Genomic DNA, 18,044 nt, shown 5'->3' with positions numbered 1-18,044 from the left:
GTGAGTCCCAAGAATACTATTCATATGTCAACCAAACTCATATTATGTCATTTATCAATCTCAGTTCTTACCACTTTTACCTACAAATATCAGACAGTAATAAATTTTTAACTTGCCTATTATTCTATTATAGGTACATGTTCTTTAAGTTCTGTAAGGCAAAGCACTCAATTCTTCTTGCCAATGTCATGACTCAAGGAAGAAACATGAATATCAGGCTCTATAAATTAACTCAGTCTTATAGTTCCAAATGTATACAAATACACATATATAGTAACAGAAAATAATTTTATCTGGCTGATAAATAATTTGACATAAAACCCAAATGGCTCTTATCACTGGTATTAAGGTAAAACAATTACTAAGATTTAAATGACAAATATTAGGGATTAAAAAAAACCCACTCTTTTTCTAAGAAGATATGATAAGAAAGAATATCATTCTTGGGATAAACGTTGACACAAAACATATAACCAACAGAATTACTATCATTGTACCTTTTGATCATATACCAATGATTTAAAACAAAAGCCTAAAGATTTAACATACTAGTTGTCCCCAACAAAAGTTAAATGGTATTAAGAACTATAAATATAAATGGGCTATTCTTATTATAGAATTAAGAACTGCTTGTCATATTGGTCGATAAAAAATCTAGCCTAAACAAAAATCAACAAAATAAGATGAACCTATTCAGAGAGTTGATACACACCTGACTTATTTTTCTAGATTAAATCAATGTAACAGGACAAACAGAAGTTAATCTTCAATTACCAAAACAAGGTATGGATATTAATTGAATTGGCCCTGGTTACCTATTAAATATATGTAAGAGACATATTTTGGACTATATATTTTAAGATTAAGTTCAAAAAAATGAATCATTCTATAATATTACAGTATCTACATTGTGTCAGAGGAAATCAAATTTCATAATCATGGCATCAGGTAATAGCTTCAGAAATGCATATATTTTTTCGAATGTGTTGATTATAGAGGCATGTGGGATATCTGCTATCATTTATTTGAATTGTAGGCTACTTTAAGATGCAGGATGGCAAACTTAATGAAGTATTGGCTTATTGTGATAAACTCTTTTCATTTAGTTAACTAGCTAATCTACAGTTGTATAGTGACGCTGACAGCCCATATGTCTTTGACTTCCAAATAATAATTGTCTTCATAATGAAGATATTTCCCTATCCCAAATTCTTTCAGAAGCTATTGCTGGCTTGGCACTAAGAAGAAACATGTTTCATATTATAATAAGATTTTATACTTCTAGGAGATTCAAATATTCTGAAAATGACTTTGAAGTATAGTTTTATTAATCTTTCATATTCTCATGAGAGTCAAGTAGGTGGCAAGTATTATCTCAATTTTGTAAAATAGAAACTAATGAAACAGTTTACTTGCCTGAGGCTAAATATTGAAGTAATGAAAAGTCATATTCCAATTCTGGAACTTAACTCAAACTCTTACTATGCATTCTATCTATAATACACTTTATGGAGATGAGAGTAAAAGCAAAGGAAAAAAATCTTCAGAAAATATGAAAACCAATCTAATCTACTTTAAGGGACTCTGGAATAGATATCTGTTACTTGATTGATTGTTCTTGGTCTTGGTGACAGTGATGATACCTCGACTTCAAAGAATTAATTTCCCTAAAACATTTCTGGGTGACCATATATTGAGTGTGGTTATGGACACAGTAAAGGTAATTGAATTCTACTGATATTTCAAACAAAGCTAAAACCTGACAAAATATACAATGGCACAATAACTCAAAAGGTGAAAAAGAAACTAAGGAAAGCTAAATTTGGACTTCAAATGGACCTGTAAGTTGGTAATATACCTGATTCTTGAAAGTGAAAAATAAAGCAAGCCTCTGGGGATTTCAGGGTTTCCCAAGTATTCTTATTTGTTTGACCCATCATATTCTCCTGTTTGATTCTTCTTTAAAATCTCTTAATTTTCTCTATTCTATTTCATTTTTTTCTTTTTATAGTCTCATAAAGATTCATTACAATAGTTTGATTATTTATTGGCAATACATTTGTAAATTACTGTTGAAAACTCATGTTCTGATTCTTTAGCACTCTGGTATGAAATAGACTTACCAATTCATTTTCATTACCAAGAAAAGCTATTTCATTATATTTTAGTACAAAAATGTAATTACTAGTAGCTGAACTAATTGCAATTCTAAAAATCAAAATTCCTTTTGGTATTTCAAGCCCTGATAAAAACATTTAGCTTTTAAATAGTTGCTTTCTTAATACTTGAGGAAAATTTAAATAATTCCATAAGACTGGCATGATATGTACAAGATATATACCTTGTATATGACTGATTTTCCAAATCAGTAGTTATTTCTCCTCTAATAATATAGCATATTTAGAGTTCGTTTTTTTCTCTAATAGGAGATGACTTATTAGCTGTAGTAAAATTAGTAAAATTGTCTTTGGAAAAATTAAAAGATATAAAATTCCAAACAAACCGTACAGTTGAAAAAAATCTAACATCTTTCACTAAATAAGCAGATTTAGGTTGTTTTTTGTTTTTTGTTTTTTTTATTTTTTGTCCTGCAAACTTAAAAGAGACATGGTAAATGTAAACATATATTTACAATTATCTATTTTAATAAGGAAACCTTAGATTTTTTTCCTCATATCTTTAAAAAGACAATCTTTACTTACCTGGCCCATCATCCACTTTGTCCAGGCACCGAGGTGTTGTGCTAAGAAAGGAGGCATGTTTTATTCTAGCCACAAAAGTACGAGGTGGCATGTATTTATGTTGAATTTGAGACATCTCATATGATTTTTGAACATCATAGGCACCTGGTGCTGGAACACCCTGAAACAGATTTCAATGAACCAGCATAAACATATAGGAAATTTCCAGAAAGATGTAGCATAGATGTTCACACTATAAAATGACATACGTAGAAAAATACAAAACTTTTACTTCATTATTAAAAATAGAAATTTAAAAGAGTATCCCTAAATTATCCTCTCCTAAACGAACTATAAACTGACTCACAAAAAATTAATATGAACAGAATCATGAAGTACAGATTCACATTCTTAAAAAATTAGTCTTCATAATATAGTTGTTATTGTTGTTTAGTCGCTAAATCGTGTCTGACTCTGCAATCACATGGACTATAGATCACCAAGCTCCTCATCCATAGGATTTCCCAGGCAAGAATACTGGAGTTGTCATGTGTTGTCATGGCCTTCTCCATAGGATCTTCTGGACCCAGGGATCCAACTCACATCTCCTGCATTGCATGTGAATTCTTTACCACTGAGCCACTGGGAAGCCCTTCATAATATACATCAAACTCTAATTTTCAAATTTCACAATAAAAATCAAATTTTTTATAGAACACTGATTATTTATCTTTTTAAGTAGCAAAACTATTCCTGCTTTACCATCCTATGTGAGCATACTTTACTTATCCTACAAATGAGACTGCTTATTTCATTTTAATAGATTTCAATTAGGTTAAAAGGCTTCCCCCTTTCATCACTTATGGCTCTTAACATGCTCTACAGTTATATTAACATTTTTAATCAACATAAACCACATGGATGTTAATAACTATAATAATCTAAACAAAATAAAAATATTATATATTTGTTACACAATTAATGCCTACAAACCATTAGCTAATTACCTCAATGAAAACTCTTAAAACTCATTTTCTTCAAATAATTTCAAAAAATAATGTTTTATATATAACAAATCTGTTCATCTGTTTTATGTACAAAGATAATATTTTTTAAGTTTTAATAATTTTCAGGCAGGCAGGAGACTCGTCTTGTGGCTAAGGGTGGAGGTTCTAGCACTAGACGTTTTTGGTTCCAAATATTTGCTTCTTACTTGCTGTAGGACCCTAACCAAGCTACTTAACCTCTGTAATTCCCAGTGTCTTCATCTGTAAGTGGGAAAACGACAGAACTTATATTCTATGTCACTGAGTTGCTGTGAGGTTTAAATTAGTTAAAACAAATACTTAGATTGGTCCCTGAATCTACAAATGGGTTTGCTAATCTTACTATTCCCTGGTGGTTCAGATGGTAAAGAATCTGCCAGCAATGCAGGAGACCTGGGTTCAATCCCTGGATAGGGAAGATTTCCTGGAGAAGGGAATGTCTACCTACTCCAGTACTGTTGCCTGGAGAATTCCATGGACAGAGGAACCTGGCAGGCGACAGTGCATGAGGTTGCAAACAGTTGGACATGACTGAATATCTAATATACAACCTTACTATTCTACAAAAGCTAATTTCAATGTAGAAAACAAGACTGAACAATCAAAGTATAGGCAAACAGAAAAGAGTTTATTTTTAATGTTTCAAATAAGTCAAACACATTTGGATACTGAGAAAGCATACTTTTGAAGTCCATCTAGGAGCCATACTTTATAAAACGTACTTTCTTTGATCCTTAAATCCCTATGATCATCACCTTCATGCACAGGCCCACAGTATGATCTCCCACTTCCAAAGAATCACTAAATAAGGTAAAAGCACGGATCATGACTGGTGGAGGAGATTCTTACACGCAATTCCATCAAACACAAACTCCACAATCTATGAGTCAACTGAGAAATGTCAATTACTGTTTCTTTCTTGTCTACACTAGGAGTATATTTAGTAAAAGTAGGCTGAGGATAAATGGTAGTAAAATAGCTCCACAGATGACTTTGAGATCTTTCAGGACTGCCTCTGTGGTATGTGAAAGCAAAGCATAAAAGAGCACAAAAACACACAGAAACCATTCATATACAAAGTACTCTGTGTATTTAGGAAAACTTTACAAAGATCTTGATTATACTACACATTTTCATTTTATCAAAAGCTGTTCAGTTCAGGTCAGTCACTCAGTCGTGTCCGACTGTTTGTGACCCCATGGACCACAGCATGCCAGGCCTCCCTGTCCATAACCAAACTCCCAGAGTTTACTCAAACTCATGTCCATTGAGTCCGTGATTCCATCCAACCATCTCATCCTCTGTCGTCCCCTTCTCCCCCTTCCATCAATGCTTCCTAGCATCAAGGTCTTTTCCAATGAGTCGGTTCTTTGCATCAGGTGGTCAAAGTACTGGAGCTTCAGCTTTAGCATCAGTCCTTCCAATGAATATTCAGGACTGATTTCCTTTAGGATGGACGGGTTGGATCTCCTTGCTGTCCAAAGGACTCTCAAGAATCTTCTCCAACACCACAGTTCAAAAGCATCAATTCTTTGGTGCTCAGCTTTCTTTACAGTTCAACTCTCACATCCATACATGACTACTGGAAAAACCATAGCTTTGACTAGACAGACTTTTGCTGGCAACGTAATGTCTCTGCTTTTTAATATGCTGTCTAGGTTGGTCATAGCTTTTCTTCCAAGGAGTAAGCATCTTTTAATTTCATGGCTGCAGTCACCATCTGTGGTGACTTTGGAGCCCAAAAATATAAAGTCTTATTCCCTAATTGTGTCCTTTACTGATGTTTCTAGGCTGTTCTTACTCATCTTCAACTCTCATTTAATCTAAGAGATTAATATGTCAGGCAAGTTTTCTAGGCATTCATTAATTAATTCCTAGGATTAGTAAGACAAATCTGAAAGCCTGTCTAAGAGCAATAATGGAGAGGGTGAGATGTATGGAAACAGTAACATGGAAATTTACATTACTATATGCAAAATAGATAGCCATTGAGAATTTGCTGTATGGCTCAGGAAACTCAAACATGGGCTCTGCATCAACCTAGAGGGGTGGAATGGGGAGGGAGATGGGAGGGAGTTTCAAAAGGGAGAGGATATATGTATACTTATGGCTGATTCATGTTGAGGTTTGACAGAAAATAGCAAAATTCTGTAAAGCAATTATCCTTCAATAAAAATAAAGTAACTTTTTTAAAAAAAGAGCAACAACACTACCTATATTTTGTATTTTATACACCATTTCAGGGGGAAATAGTATGTATAGGTAAAATCATCAAATTTCTGTTGGTGATCCTTTATTCATCACAGAAAATAGGGAAGGCATTTGATGAGTGGATATAATAGACATTTCTCATGTCTTTTTTTTACCCAGTATTTGAATCCTGTTCCTGTGTTTGGAATATCCCACATGTTTTGCAGTACAATCTGAGTCCCAGCACAAAAGCTAAAACTACTTGACTCTCATCTTCCTGGTCTAATTTTTAAAACCTAGGACATGAGTTTAAGCCATAAACTCAAATGCCAGCTTTTCAACTGGCAGTTATTAAAAAAAAAAATAGAGAACATTAAATATTCCATTTTAGAGGTTATTTTTTTAGCTTAAATAAAGTGAATTTAAAAAAAATCTATTCCAGTGATGGCCTTGGCAGTGCTTGCAGTTATGTTCACTTCCCAGAGGCAACAGTGGGAGGACAAACTGAAAGACGCAAATAGAGACTGAGGGCAAACGCCATAAATGTCTGATGAAATAAAAGTTATGTTTTAACGCAAATTAAATTCTAAGGTGTTTTGACTTCTTCACCTGGAAAGCCAGGGTCCTATCTAAAAATGACATAAATTATAATAGAATTAAAATAATTGATGTATGCAAAATTCTTAGAATGGTATCTATTAAAGCATTAATGAACAAAAACCTCAATTAATTATAGTCAGAAGATCAGAAGAGGGAGCTCTCATACCCTGGGATGATAGTAAAGCCCTACAGGAAGAAATACCCTCTTCTTTCCTGGCAAGAACTCAGCCAATGAAATACCCTGGACTCTGTTTTCTATAGCCCTCCCAACTTCCTTTTCATCTCTGCAAAAATGTTCTCCTTCCCTTGCCCTGCAGGGACTTGCACATGACTCACCATGGTTGCAGGGACTTCCCAGGTGGTTCAGTGGTAAAGAATCCACCTGGAATGCAGGAGGCACAGGTTTGATCCCTGGATTGGGAAGATCCCCTAGAGGAGGGCATGGCAACCCACTCCAGTATTCTTGCCAGGATAATCCTAGGAAATGGGCCTTGGTAGGCTACAGTCCATAAGATCACAAAGAGTCAGCCACAACTGAAGTGACTGAGCACACACACATACACCATGTTTGCAGACACCAAATTGTCATTCTCTGCTGATCTCAAATAAAGACATCTTTGCTAGAGAAACATGCAGCAATCTATTTGTTCAGATCAACATGCTTGATACATAACAAGAACTACAGTTTGTTTTCACTGCCATCATTATTATTAGCATTATTATTTCCATTAGTTGTGAGACTACATGAAACCCTCAATGATATTTCCATTTCCTGCAGAGAAATACCAATAGGACATTTAAAAGGAAAGTTCCTAGCATTTTAAGCCCCAAACAACCAACAAAACAAAAAAATTAAAAATCGAAGGCCCTAATTCCCCATGTCCAGAATTCTTAACCACTTAAAATCCTAACTGACCTGAAGCCCATTCTGAAGGAGATCAGCCCTGGGATTTCTTTGGAAGGAATGATACTAAAGCTGAAACTCCAGTACTTTGGCCACCTCATGCGAAGAGTTGACTCATTGGAAAAGACTCTGATGCTGGGAGGGATTGGGGGCAAGAGGAGAAGGGGACAACAGAGGATGAGATGGCTGGATGGCATCACTGACTTGATGGACGTGAGTCTGAGTGAACTCCGGGAGTTGGTGATGGACAGGGAGGCCTGGTGTGCTGTGATTCATGGGGTCGCAAAGAGTCGGACACGACTGAGTGACTGATCTGATCTGACCTGAAGCCTCAAAGACCAGTTCATTTCAAAATTCAATTTTTCCGATCCTTGTTCCCTGCCATTTTGACATGTGAAATTTCATAAACTCTCTAATCTTGGACATATTAAACTGCAGGTATGCTTTGATCTTTAAAATCTCTGATTACCAAATACCAACATTTAAATCTTCAGCCCCAGCAAGATATGGAGCATTTAATCACAAAGTTGACTCCTAAGATGTAGTACACTATGAACAAAGACTGAACCTGAGTTAGCCTCAGAATGAATTTTCCTTTTACCATGCTATGGTTTACAGATTTGAGGAAGTCTTTATTTCACGTTTCATTTTTTAGTGATGCTTATACTGGCTAGAGAATTCTTGATTCACTTATTTTTCTCCTGGCATTTAACATGTCATTTCACTGATGTGGGGGGCTTCCCTGGTGGTTCAGATGGTAAAGAATCTGCCGTCAGTGCAGGAGACACAGGAGGCACTGGTCCAATCCCTGAATCAGGAAAATCCCCTAGAGAAGGGAATGGCCACCCACTCCAGTATTCTCACCTGGAGAATCCCATGGACAGAGGAGCCTGGCAGGCTACAGTCCATGGGGTCACAAAGAGTTGGACATGACTGAATGACTAACACTCACTGATTCTGGGCCTCTACTATTTCTGATAAGAGATTCATAATCATATTATTTCCACTGTATGTAGTAAACTATTTTTCACTTTTAAGATGTTCTTTTTGTTTTTGGCTTCCAGCCATTTGACTTTGTATGCCTAAGAGCAGATTCTCTTTATAAATATATTTCTTAACAGTTCACCAAACTTCCTGGACTTGTATATTCATGTTTTTCATTAATTCTGGAAAAGCTTTCAGCTATCTTTTCTTCAAACTTTTTTTTGCCCCTTTCTTTCTCAACTCTCCTCCTGAGACTATCATTTCATATATGCTGGAAAATGTGACACTGACCCAAAGATTTCTGAAACTTCTCATTTTGTTCAGTTTTTTTCTTCACATTCAATGATTTCTGTTGAGCTATATTTTATTGAGTTCACTGATTTTGTCTTCTGTTATATCAAATCTGCTATTAAGTCGCATTGATCAATTTTCATTTACATTTTTGTCCTTTATAATTCTAGAATTCTTTTTTGGTTCTTTTGCTTGCTTGCATGCTTGTTTCTATTTTGTACTGATATTCCCTACTGTCTAACTCAGTATATTTACTTTAATTATCTAAACTGAAGTTCCCTTGACCCCACAAGAGACTGACCCATACTTTCCCGGGAGTGTCCAGGGGTCTCCAGTGGAGGCGTGGGTCAGTGGTGGCCTGCTGCAGGGTTGGGGGCACTGAGTGTAGCAGTATATGCATGGGATCTTCTAAGGAGGACCCATTATCATATTCCCTGGTGGCTCAGATGGTAAAGCATCTGCCTGCAATGCAGGAGACGCAGATTTGATCCCTGGGTTGGGAAGATCCCCTGGAGAAGGAAATGGCAACGTACTCCAGTATTCTTGCCTGGAAAATCCCATAGACTGAGGAGACTGGTAGGCTACAGTCCATGGGGTCGCAAAGAGTCGGACACGACTGAACGATTTCACTTTCACTTTCCTTATCATATTACCTCCACCAAAGTTTCAATCAGTTCAGTTCAGTCACTCAGTCGTGTCTGACTCCTTGCCACCCCATGAATGGCAGCACGCCAAGCCTCCCTGTCCATCACCAACTCCCGGAGTTCACTCAGACTCACGTTCATTGAGTCAGTAATGCCATCCAGCCATCTCATCCTCTGTCGTCCTCGTCTCCTCCTGCCCCCAATCCCTCCCAGCATCAGAGTCTTTTCCAATGTGTCAACTCTTCACATGAGGTGGCCAAAGTACTGGAGTTTCAGCTTTAGCATCAGTCCTTCCAAAGAAATCCCAGGGCTGATCTCCTTCAGAATGGGCTAGTTGCATCTCCTTGAAGCCCAAGGGACTCTCAAGAGTCTTCACCAACACCACAGTTCTAAAGCATCAATTCTTCGGCCCTCAGCCTTCTTCACAGTCCAACTCTCACATCCATACATGACCACAGGAAAAACCATAGCCTTGACTAGATGGACCTTTGTTGGCAAAGTAATGTCTCTGCTTTTGAATATGCTATCTAGGTTGGTCATAACTTTCTTCCCAAGAGGTAAGTGTCTTTTAATTTCATGGCTGCAGTCACCATCTACAGTGATTTGGGAGCCCCCCCAAAAAAAGTCTGACACTGTTTCCACTGTTTCCCCATCTATTTCTCATGAAGTGATGGGACTGGATGCCATGATCTTTGTTTTCTGAATGTTGAGCTTTAAGCCAACTTTTTCACTCTCCACTTTCACTTTCATCAAGAGGCTTTTGAGTTCCTCTTCACTTTCTGCCATAAGGGTGGTGTCATCTGCATATCTGAGGTTATTGATATTTCTCCCGGCAATCTTGATTCCAGCTTGAGCTTCTTCCAGTCCAGCGCTTCTCATGATGTACTCTGCGTATAAGTTAAATAAGCAGGGTGACAATATACAGCCTTGACATACTCCTTTCCCAATGTGGAACCAGCTTGTTGCTCCATGTCCAGTTCTAACTGTTGCTTCCTGACCAGCATACAGATTTCTCAAGAGGCAGGTCAGGTGGTCTGGTATTCCCATCTCTTTCAGAATTTTCCACAGTTTATTGTGATCCACACAGTCAAAGGCTTTGGCATAGTCAATAAAGCAGAAATAGATGCTTTTCTGGAACTCTCTTGCTTTTTCCATGATCCAGTGAATGTTGGCAATTTGATCTCTGGTTCCTCTGCCTTTTCTAAAACCAGCCTGAACATCAGGAAGTTCACGGTTCACGTATTGCTGAAGCCTGGCTTGGAGAACTTTGAGCATTACTTTACTAGTGTGTGAGATGAGTGCAAATGTGCAGTAGTTTGAGCATTCTTTGGCATTGCCTTTCTTTGGGATTGGAATGAAAACTGACCTTTTCCAGTCCTGTGGCCACTGCTGAGTTTTCCAAATTTGCTGGCATATTGAGGGCAGTGCTTTCATAGAATGATCTTTTAGGATTTGAAATAGCTCAACTGGAATTCCATCACCTCCACTAGCTTTGTTTGTAGTGATGCTTTCTAAGGCCCACTTGACTTCACATTCCAGGATGTCTGATTCTAAATGAGTGATCACACCATCGTGATTATCTGGGTCATGAAGATCTTTTTTGTACAGTTCTTCTGTGTATTCTTGCCACCTCTTCTTGCCACCATAATTTGGTCCCAGGTAAATAACAGGGAAGGAACACAGCCCCACCCATCATCAGAAAATTGGGTTACAGATTTTCTGAGCATGGCCCTGCCAATCAGAACAAGGCCCAGTTTCCCTCTCAGTAAGTCTCTCCCATCAAAAAGCTTCCATAAGCCTCTTATCCTGCTTAAAGAGGACAGAAAGACTGAAAACCACAATCACAGAAAACAAACCAATCTGATCACACGGACCATAGCATTGTTTAACTCAATGAAACTATGAGCCATGCCCTGTAGGGCAACCCAATACAAACAGGTCATGGTGGAGAGTTCTGACAAAATGTGGTCCACTGGAGAAGGGAATGGCAAACCACTTCAGTATTCTTGCCATGAGAACCCCATGAACGGTATGAAAAGGCAAAAAGATAGGACACTGAAAGATGAACTCCCCAGCTCGGTAGGTGCCCAATATGCTACTGGAGATCAGTGGAGAAATAACTCCAGAAAGAATGACGAGACATAGCCAAAGTAAAAACAACGCCCAGTTCTGGATGTACTGGTGATAGAAGCAAAGTCCGATGCTGTAAAGAGCAATATTGAATAGGAATCTGGAATGTTAGGTCCATGAATCAAGGCAAATTGGGAGCAAACAGGAGATGGCAAGACAGAACGTCGACATTTGAGGAATCAGTGAACTAAAATGGACTGGAATGGGTGAATTTAACTCAGATGACCATGATATCTACTACTGTGGGCAAGAATCCCTTAGAAGAAATGGAGTAGCCAACATAGTCAACAAAAGATTCTGAAATGCAGCACTTGGAGGCAATCTCAAAAATGACAGAATGATCTCTGTTCGTTTCCATGGCAAATTATTCAGTATCACAGTAATCCAAGTCTGTGCCCCAACCAGTAATTCTGAAGAAGCTGAAGTTGAATGGGTCTATGAAGACCTACAAGACCTTCTAGAACTAATACCCCAAAAAGATGTCCTTTTCATTACAGGGGACTGGAATGCAAAAGTAGGAAATCAAGAAATACCTGGAGTAACAGGAAAATTTGGCCTTGGAGTACAGAATGAAGCAAGGCAAAGGCTAATAGAGTTTTGTCAAGAGAATGCACTGGTCATAGAAAACACCCTCTTCCAACAACACAAGAGAAGATTTTAACATGGACATCACGGGATGGTCAATATCAAAATCAGATTGATTATATTATTTGCAGCCAAAGATGGAGAAACCTGTACAGTCAGTAAAATCAAGACCAGGAGCTGACTGTGGGTCAGATCATGAACTCCTTGTACATCAAGGAGTACATCAAGGCTGCATGAACTCCTTGTACATCAAGGAGTACATCAAGGCTGCATATTGTCACCCTGCTTATTTAACTTATATGTAGAGCACATCATGTGAAATGCTGGGCTGGATGAAGCATAAGCTGGAATCAAGATTGCTGGGAGAAATATCAATAACTTCAGATATGTAGATGATACCACCCTTATGGCAAAATTTAAAGAAGAACTGAAGAGACTCTTGATGAAAATGAGAGAGGAGAGTGAAAAAGTTGGCTTAATGCTCAGCATTCAGAAAACTAAGATCATGGCATCTGGTCCCATCACTTCGTGGCAAAAAGATGGGGAAACAGTGGCAAACTTTATTTTCTTGGGCTCCAAATTCACTGTAGACAGTCACCGCAGCCATGAAATTAAAGGACACTTACTCCTTGAAAGAAATTCATGACCAATCCAGATAGCGTATTAAAAACCAGAAACATAACTTTGCCAACAAAGGTCCATCTAGTCAGGCTATGGTTTTTCCAGTAGTCATGTATGGATGTGAGAGTTGGACTATAAGGAAAGCTGAGTGCTGAAGAATTGATGCTTTTGAACTGTGGTGTTGGAGAAGACTCTTGAGAGTCCCTTGGACTGCAAGAAGATCCAACCAGTCCATCATAAAGGAAATCAGTCCTGAATATTCACTGGAAGGACTGACACTGAAGCTGAAACTCCAGTACTTTGGCCACGTGATGCAAATAACGGACTCATTTGAAAAGACCCTGATGCAGGGAAACATTGATGGCAAGAGGAGATGGGGATGACAGAGGATGAGATGGTTGCCTGGCATCACTGAATCAATGGACATGAATTTGAGTAAACTCCGGGAGTTGGTGATGGACAGGGAGGCCTGGAATGCTTCAGTCCACTGGGTTGCAAAGAGTCAGACACGACTAGCAACTGTACTGAACTGAAGTTCCCTTGAGTCTTTGAATATATTTATGATAGCTACTTTGAAGTCTTCATCTGTTAAACACAATGTTTAATCTTACCAAAGTGTCTCAACTGTTTTCTCCCTCTGAGTTTGAAAAATACTTACCTAATATTTACATATCTAATAAGTTTTGGCTGAAAAACATATATTTTAGATAATATATTAACTCTGGATTCCATTTTTCTACAGTAAGGACCATTGTCTATTGTTGTCCTAAGTTTTCAAATTTATTTAAAAATTTTTGTATTACTTCAAGAACATGCAGAAATATCCTTATCTACATTGTTTATACTTGTTGTTTTTGCCTTTTCTCATTTTGTCCTAATCAGTAAAATCACAAGGTGATGAACTCTATTCTGTCTTTTAAAGATAGATCTATACAGACAAATAAGTTACCTTTGTTTTTAAATTTGTCTGCTTTCCCCTGTAGTTACGCCAATATTATTGTATATATTAGTGGAGCTGTGATAAAAAATTTTTAATTATCATATTATTCTGGCAAATTAAATTTTTTAAGATGTGAAGCTTATCTCTAAATTGCAATTTGTCTTAACATGTTTGATTTGTAATTAAAGTTGCTATTCAAACATTTCCACCAATGAGTAGGTTTTGATAAGCCATCATTACCTTTTAAAAATTGTAAAATGTTAAAATTATAATTTTAAAAATATAAGAAATCTGTGGAAGCACACTTAATTTTATGTACTAAATTCAAAAATGGGGAAAGCCCTTCTAATGTGGTTTACATTACAAGCTGCTTTCTCCTATATGGGCATTTACCAAATCAAGGCAAGAGCTAAAGATTAGGTTTTTCATAGGCAGCCAGGTTATTCTACCGGAAAGAGGAACTAGTGGAGCTTTCAAAGGACACAAAGTCTAGCATAAGGGACTGAAGATCAGGAGAGAACAAACTCATTATGGTTCTTTACAATGGACTATTTGCTGAGTGCTGGAGCAAGCAAAAGAACAGAAGTCTGGGCTAAAGAGACAGAATAAAATGTGCAGCCTCCTGATGCATAGGAGCCAAAGTCACACTATTGTATGGGCTGGCAACAAATACAAGCCTCTTTCTCAGATATTTGTCAAGTTTTGAACCCAAACAGCATAGGAAGCTAAAGAGTAAGCTGAAATTTTGTAAAGGGTAGGACTTGCAGGGAGGAAAAATGAGACCCTCAGGAAGGGCAACATGAATAGGGGCAGAGCCACAGAGGCAGAGTGGAATTTCAGTTTTCCTTTACTTAGAAGACAAACTCTGACCAGCAGGTTGAGTCCACAGTGATACACAACAGCTCTAAGAATGATAACTAGGTAACAAATTCACACACACTACAACAAGAGTTAACATTCTAGGCAATTGGACACGAACTATTTCTTGCAAGATATAAAACAAATGTTCTTCCATTTTCGCTTTCTGTAAGGTATATATGTATACATATATACCGCACGCACACACACAAAGCTAGGTAAAATAATAAATCACTAATCAACTATGATTTGGGCTAAAATTAACTTTATGTTTTGGGACAACTTGTTCTAGCTGTTATTTCTAGCTAGGTATATTCTGGTCTAAAATTCTGGTCTAAGATTCTAAAATTCTATTTTAAAATTTCAAATATATAATTATTAAGAACTCAGGGGTTCTTTTATGATGAAGCTTGTCATATTAGTGAAGTGTGTTAAGAAAATTTCAAGGATACTTTCAATCAAAGCATCAAATCAAAATCTTTAATCAAATATATACAGTGAAAATTTTATAGACCATATAAATGTAGTGAAGTTTGCCTGAATATGCAGAAAACTTTGATTAAAGCAATTTACCAATATGTTTATCCAAGTTATTTCATTTTGGCTTTATAGAAAAGAAAGGCATTTCAGATGATAATCAAATTATCTTTGTTCTGTATATTGTAAATTATAATTACAAACATGTTACCCCTGCCTTTTTTCAGCATTCCTAATATTCACCATTCTAAACATACACTTCTTTAAATATATGACTTAGAAAGGAATGCTATTTTAGAAAGAAAAGTATTTTAATACAGATGTAATATAATGTAATTGTGATCATCAAAAACAGGAAACATGGATTTCATTTTCTGTAATCTCCCAGCACAGTGAAAAAGACCTTTTATCCTAATGCTGTTTTATGAAAGAAAGTAGAATTGTCAGCTACACTATGATACTTCAAAACCCAGTAAAGAAAAAAAAAAAAATGCTGATGGGCAAAATCATGTTGGCAATAAAACCATTAACTTCAACTAATTTCTCCAACATAATACTATACAACTCGTCATGCTTAAGTCACAAATTTCCAATTGTTTGCTGTACATTTCCACTTCATTATTCTCAGATAGCCTTAAGATAAAATTCATTTTCTTTCCTTCCGCAACTACCCAATCATCTATCCTTTCTCACCTGCCTACAACAATTCTTTATGTAGCCAGGCCTGAAAACAGAAAGCGGTCTGTCATTTCACCCTTCTCTCCTATATCTAAAAATCAACGCTCTCTTTCCTTTACTACCAAAAAGATCCTGGTAAGGGCTCCAAAATACTGCTTGACAACTGTAATAACTGCCTCTTTAACCTTTAGGTCTTCCAGTCTCAAATCATTGGCATTCCAACAGCAACTAAGTTATCGTACTAAAACATGACACACATCCACCAGAAGCATTCATGAGCTCCTGAGTGTTTATGGGGAAAAAATTCAGAAGATTCTCCTTTTTAAATTGTGAAGGCAACTTTACAATTTTAAAGCTCAGTTCAAATGGAACATTTTCCATGAAGCATTCTTGACCACTCAAGCCGGAATTGATATTCTTTACCTTTTAATTCTTCTAATACTTATTGCTTGTATAGACACACAAACATAAAATAAAAGGCACATTAAATAAATACACCATATCTACTTGAATATTGCTTTGTCAATATAAGGATAGAAAGAGAATAAAGTCATTTAATGAGTAGGCAGTCAAGGTTTCCACAGATAGGATTCTATATACCCTACATATTGTCAGATTAATTTTTCTTTTATTCTCTCAAATTAAAGAAAAAACAATACTAGGAATCCAAGAGTTTAGGGGCTCCAGAGTTACACAGGGATTCAAGGTCCTTTCAGGCTTTCTATTTTACTATACTTAGATTGTGACCATCATCCTAATGTTCTCAGACATTAGCCATAGCTCCTGCCATAGCATTCTCGTTTTAGAAATCCAAAGAAAAAGCAAATGGCAAAATTCTGTTCAACAGCTGAAAAACTTTCCAAGAGGAAATTTCCTAGGATCCCAAATCAGTAACTTCCGTTTTCTTCCCATTGGTTAAAACTGTGTCAAATGACCACCATATAAATGAACTTTTAAAAAGTAGCTATTTTATCTGGGCATGTTATTCTTCTAAATAAAATTGGGTTATATTATAGAGGAATGTTAGAAAGGAAGAAAAAGAATAAAGATGGGGTAGGGAACTAATAAACTCAGTCACAATAGCTGCCTGTGAGGAAATCAGAACCATAAAAAATTAACTCACTTCTAGAATACTATCAGGATTTTAGACTATATAAAAAGCTATTTTGACTCATGACTTATTGACTTTGTTTAATTCATGCTCATCCTTTGGGTCTCAAATCTTCCCTGGATCCATTTGTTCTTGCAATAGGCTTTCAGAACACATAGTCCTTAAGTTTGCAGTCATTATTGCATTTTCAATTGAAGTCAATTATTTTTTAACATCACTCATTCCCATAGAAAGATAAACTTCTTGAAGATGCAGAAAGCATCTGTTTTGCTCATCATTATACCCCCAATATATCATCACACCTTCAAGTGTGTGGCACACAGTAAGTGATTAATGAACATTTTAAAATCAATGAGTAGATACATGAGCTAATGAATGAGTCAATGAATCTATCAATATTTATCTCGAAGCTTTCCCTCTCATGTGTGATCTTATCACCGAGTTTCTCCATAAAAGTAGGGCTGACACTATACCCTGAACGCAGTTTCAACCCCTAGAGTGATTAAATTAGCCTCATGTATAAAGCAGTTCTTTAAAATATCTGTTGTGTAAAACCATTCAAGTACTGCTTTCCCTAAAGATGCTCCAGTTTCTGGTAAAGATAAATGAAATTTATAATCTTAGCAATGATGCAGGAGTATTTCTATTCAAACTGATCTAGGACTAACTTTCACAAAATCATTACAATATGACTCCAGTTAGTTAAATTTGATTATTATTTTATGTGAGACATATTTCTTTCTCTTTGCTATCAAAGAAGTAGACTTTTACTTTTGATGCTTGAGCTTTTCATGACCACCTCTGACACTGGTTTTACAGAAAAATATATCTATCTCAGCAGGTTAAAGTAAAACATGTGAGCAGAAATAGCCTATATAACCTTTTTGTTCCTATAAATGCTAACACTACTCAGGCAGGGAAAAAGCATAGATTATTACCAGATAATCCTTTATCTGGTATAAATCATTCATCTGGTATAAATTTATCTGGTATAATCCTTACATTATTTCTACAGAGTTTTATCAATTCAATAAAAATCCAAAAGTAATTTACTTTGTAAGTAGAATGTGGAAAGAAAGAAAGTTAGTGTAAATGATTCTTTAAAAAGAACATAACTGCTCCCAGAGCCAGTTGAACAGATTTGGATAAGGCAGTAAAAATCATCTTGATAAAGCTAGAAAACTTAGAAGAGGTAAAATTTCAATATGATTTGTGAGGAAACTGTGAATTTGAATAATAGAGTTGTAAAATTGTACATTAACCCTAGAGAAACATCTATAAAAAGAGTCCAGTCAATACGTCAT

General features: G+C 36.4%; 1 protein-coding gene across 4 annotated transcripts in view; it reads right to left on the bottom strand.

Annotated features, from left to right (window-relative positions):
- Positions 1-18,044, bottom strand: part of STPG2 (sperm tail PG-rich repeat containing 2) — a 636,117-nt gene that overhangs the window by 380,398 nt on the left and 237,675 nt on the right. For all 4 annotated transcript variants that reach the window (XM_059887727.1, XM_059887728.1, XM_024993522.2 and 1 more), the window contains one exon: positions 2,703-2,862. In XM_059887727.1, the coding sequence (XP_059743710.1) occupies positions 2,703-2,862 (160 nt within the window). The remainder of the gene's footprint in view (positions 1-2,702; positions 2,863-18,044) is intronic.

This window comes from Bos taurus, chromosome 6 (genome assembly GCF_002263795.3).
Source record: "Bos taurus isolate L1 Dominette 01449 registration number 42190680 breed Hereford chromosome 6, ARS-UCD2.0, whole genome shotgun sequence".
Lineage (NCBI taxonomy): Eukaryota > Metazoa > Chordata > Mammalia > Artiodactyla > Bovidae > Bos > Bos taurus.
The sequence above is the reverse complement of the archived record's forward strand: the minus strand, read 5'-3'. Positions and strand labels throughout refer to the sequence as shown.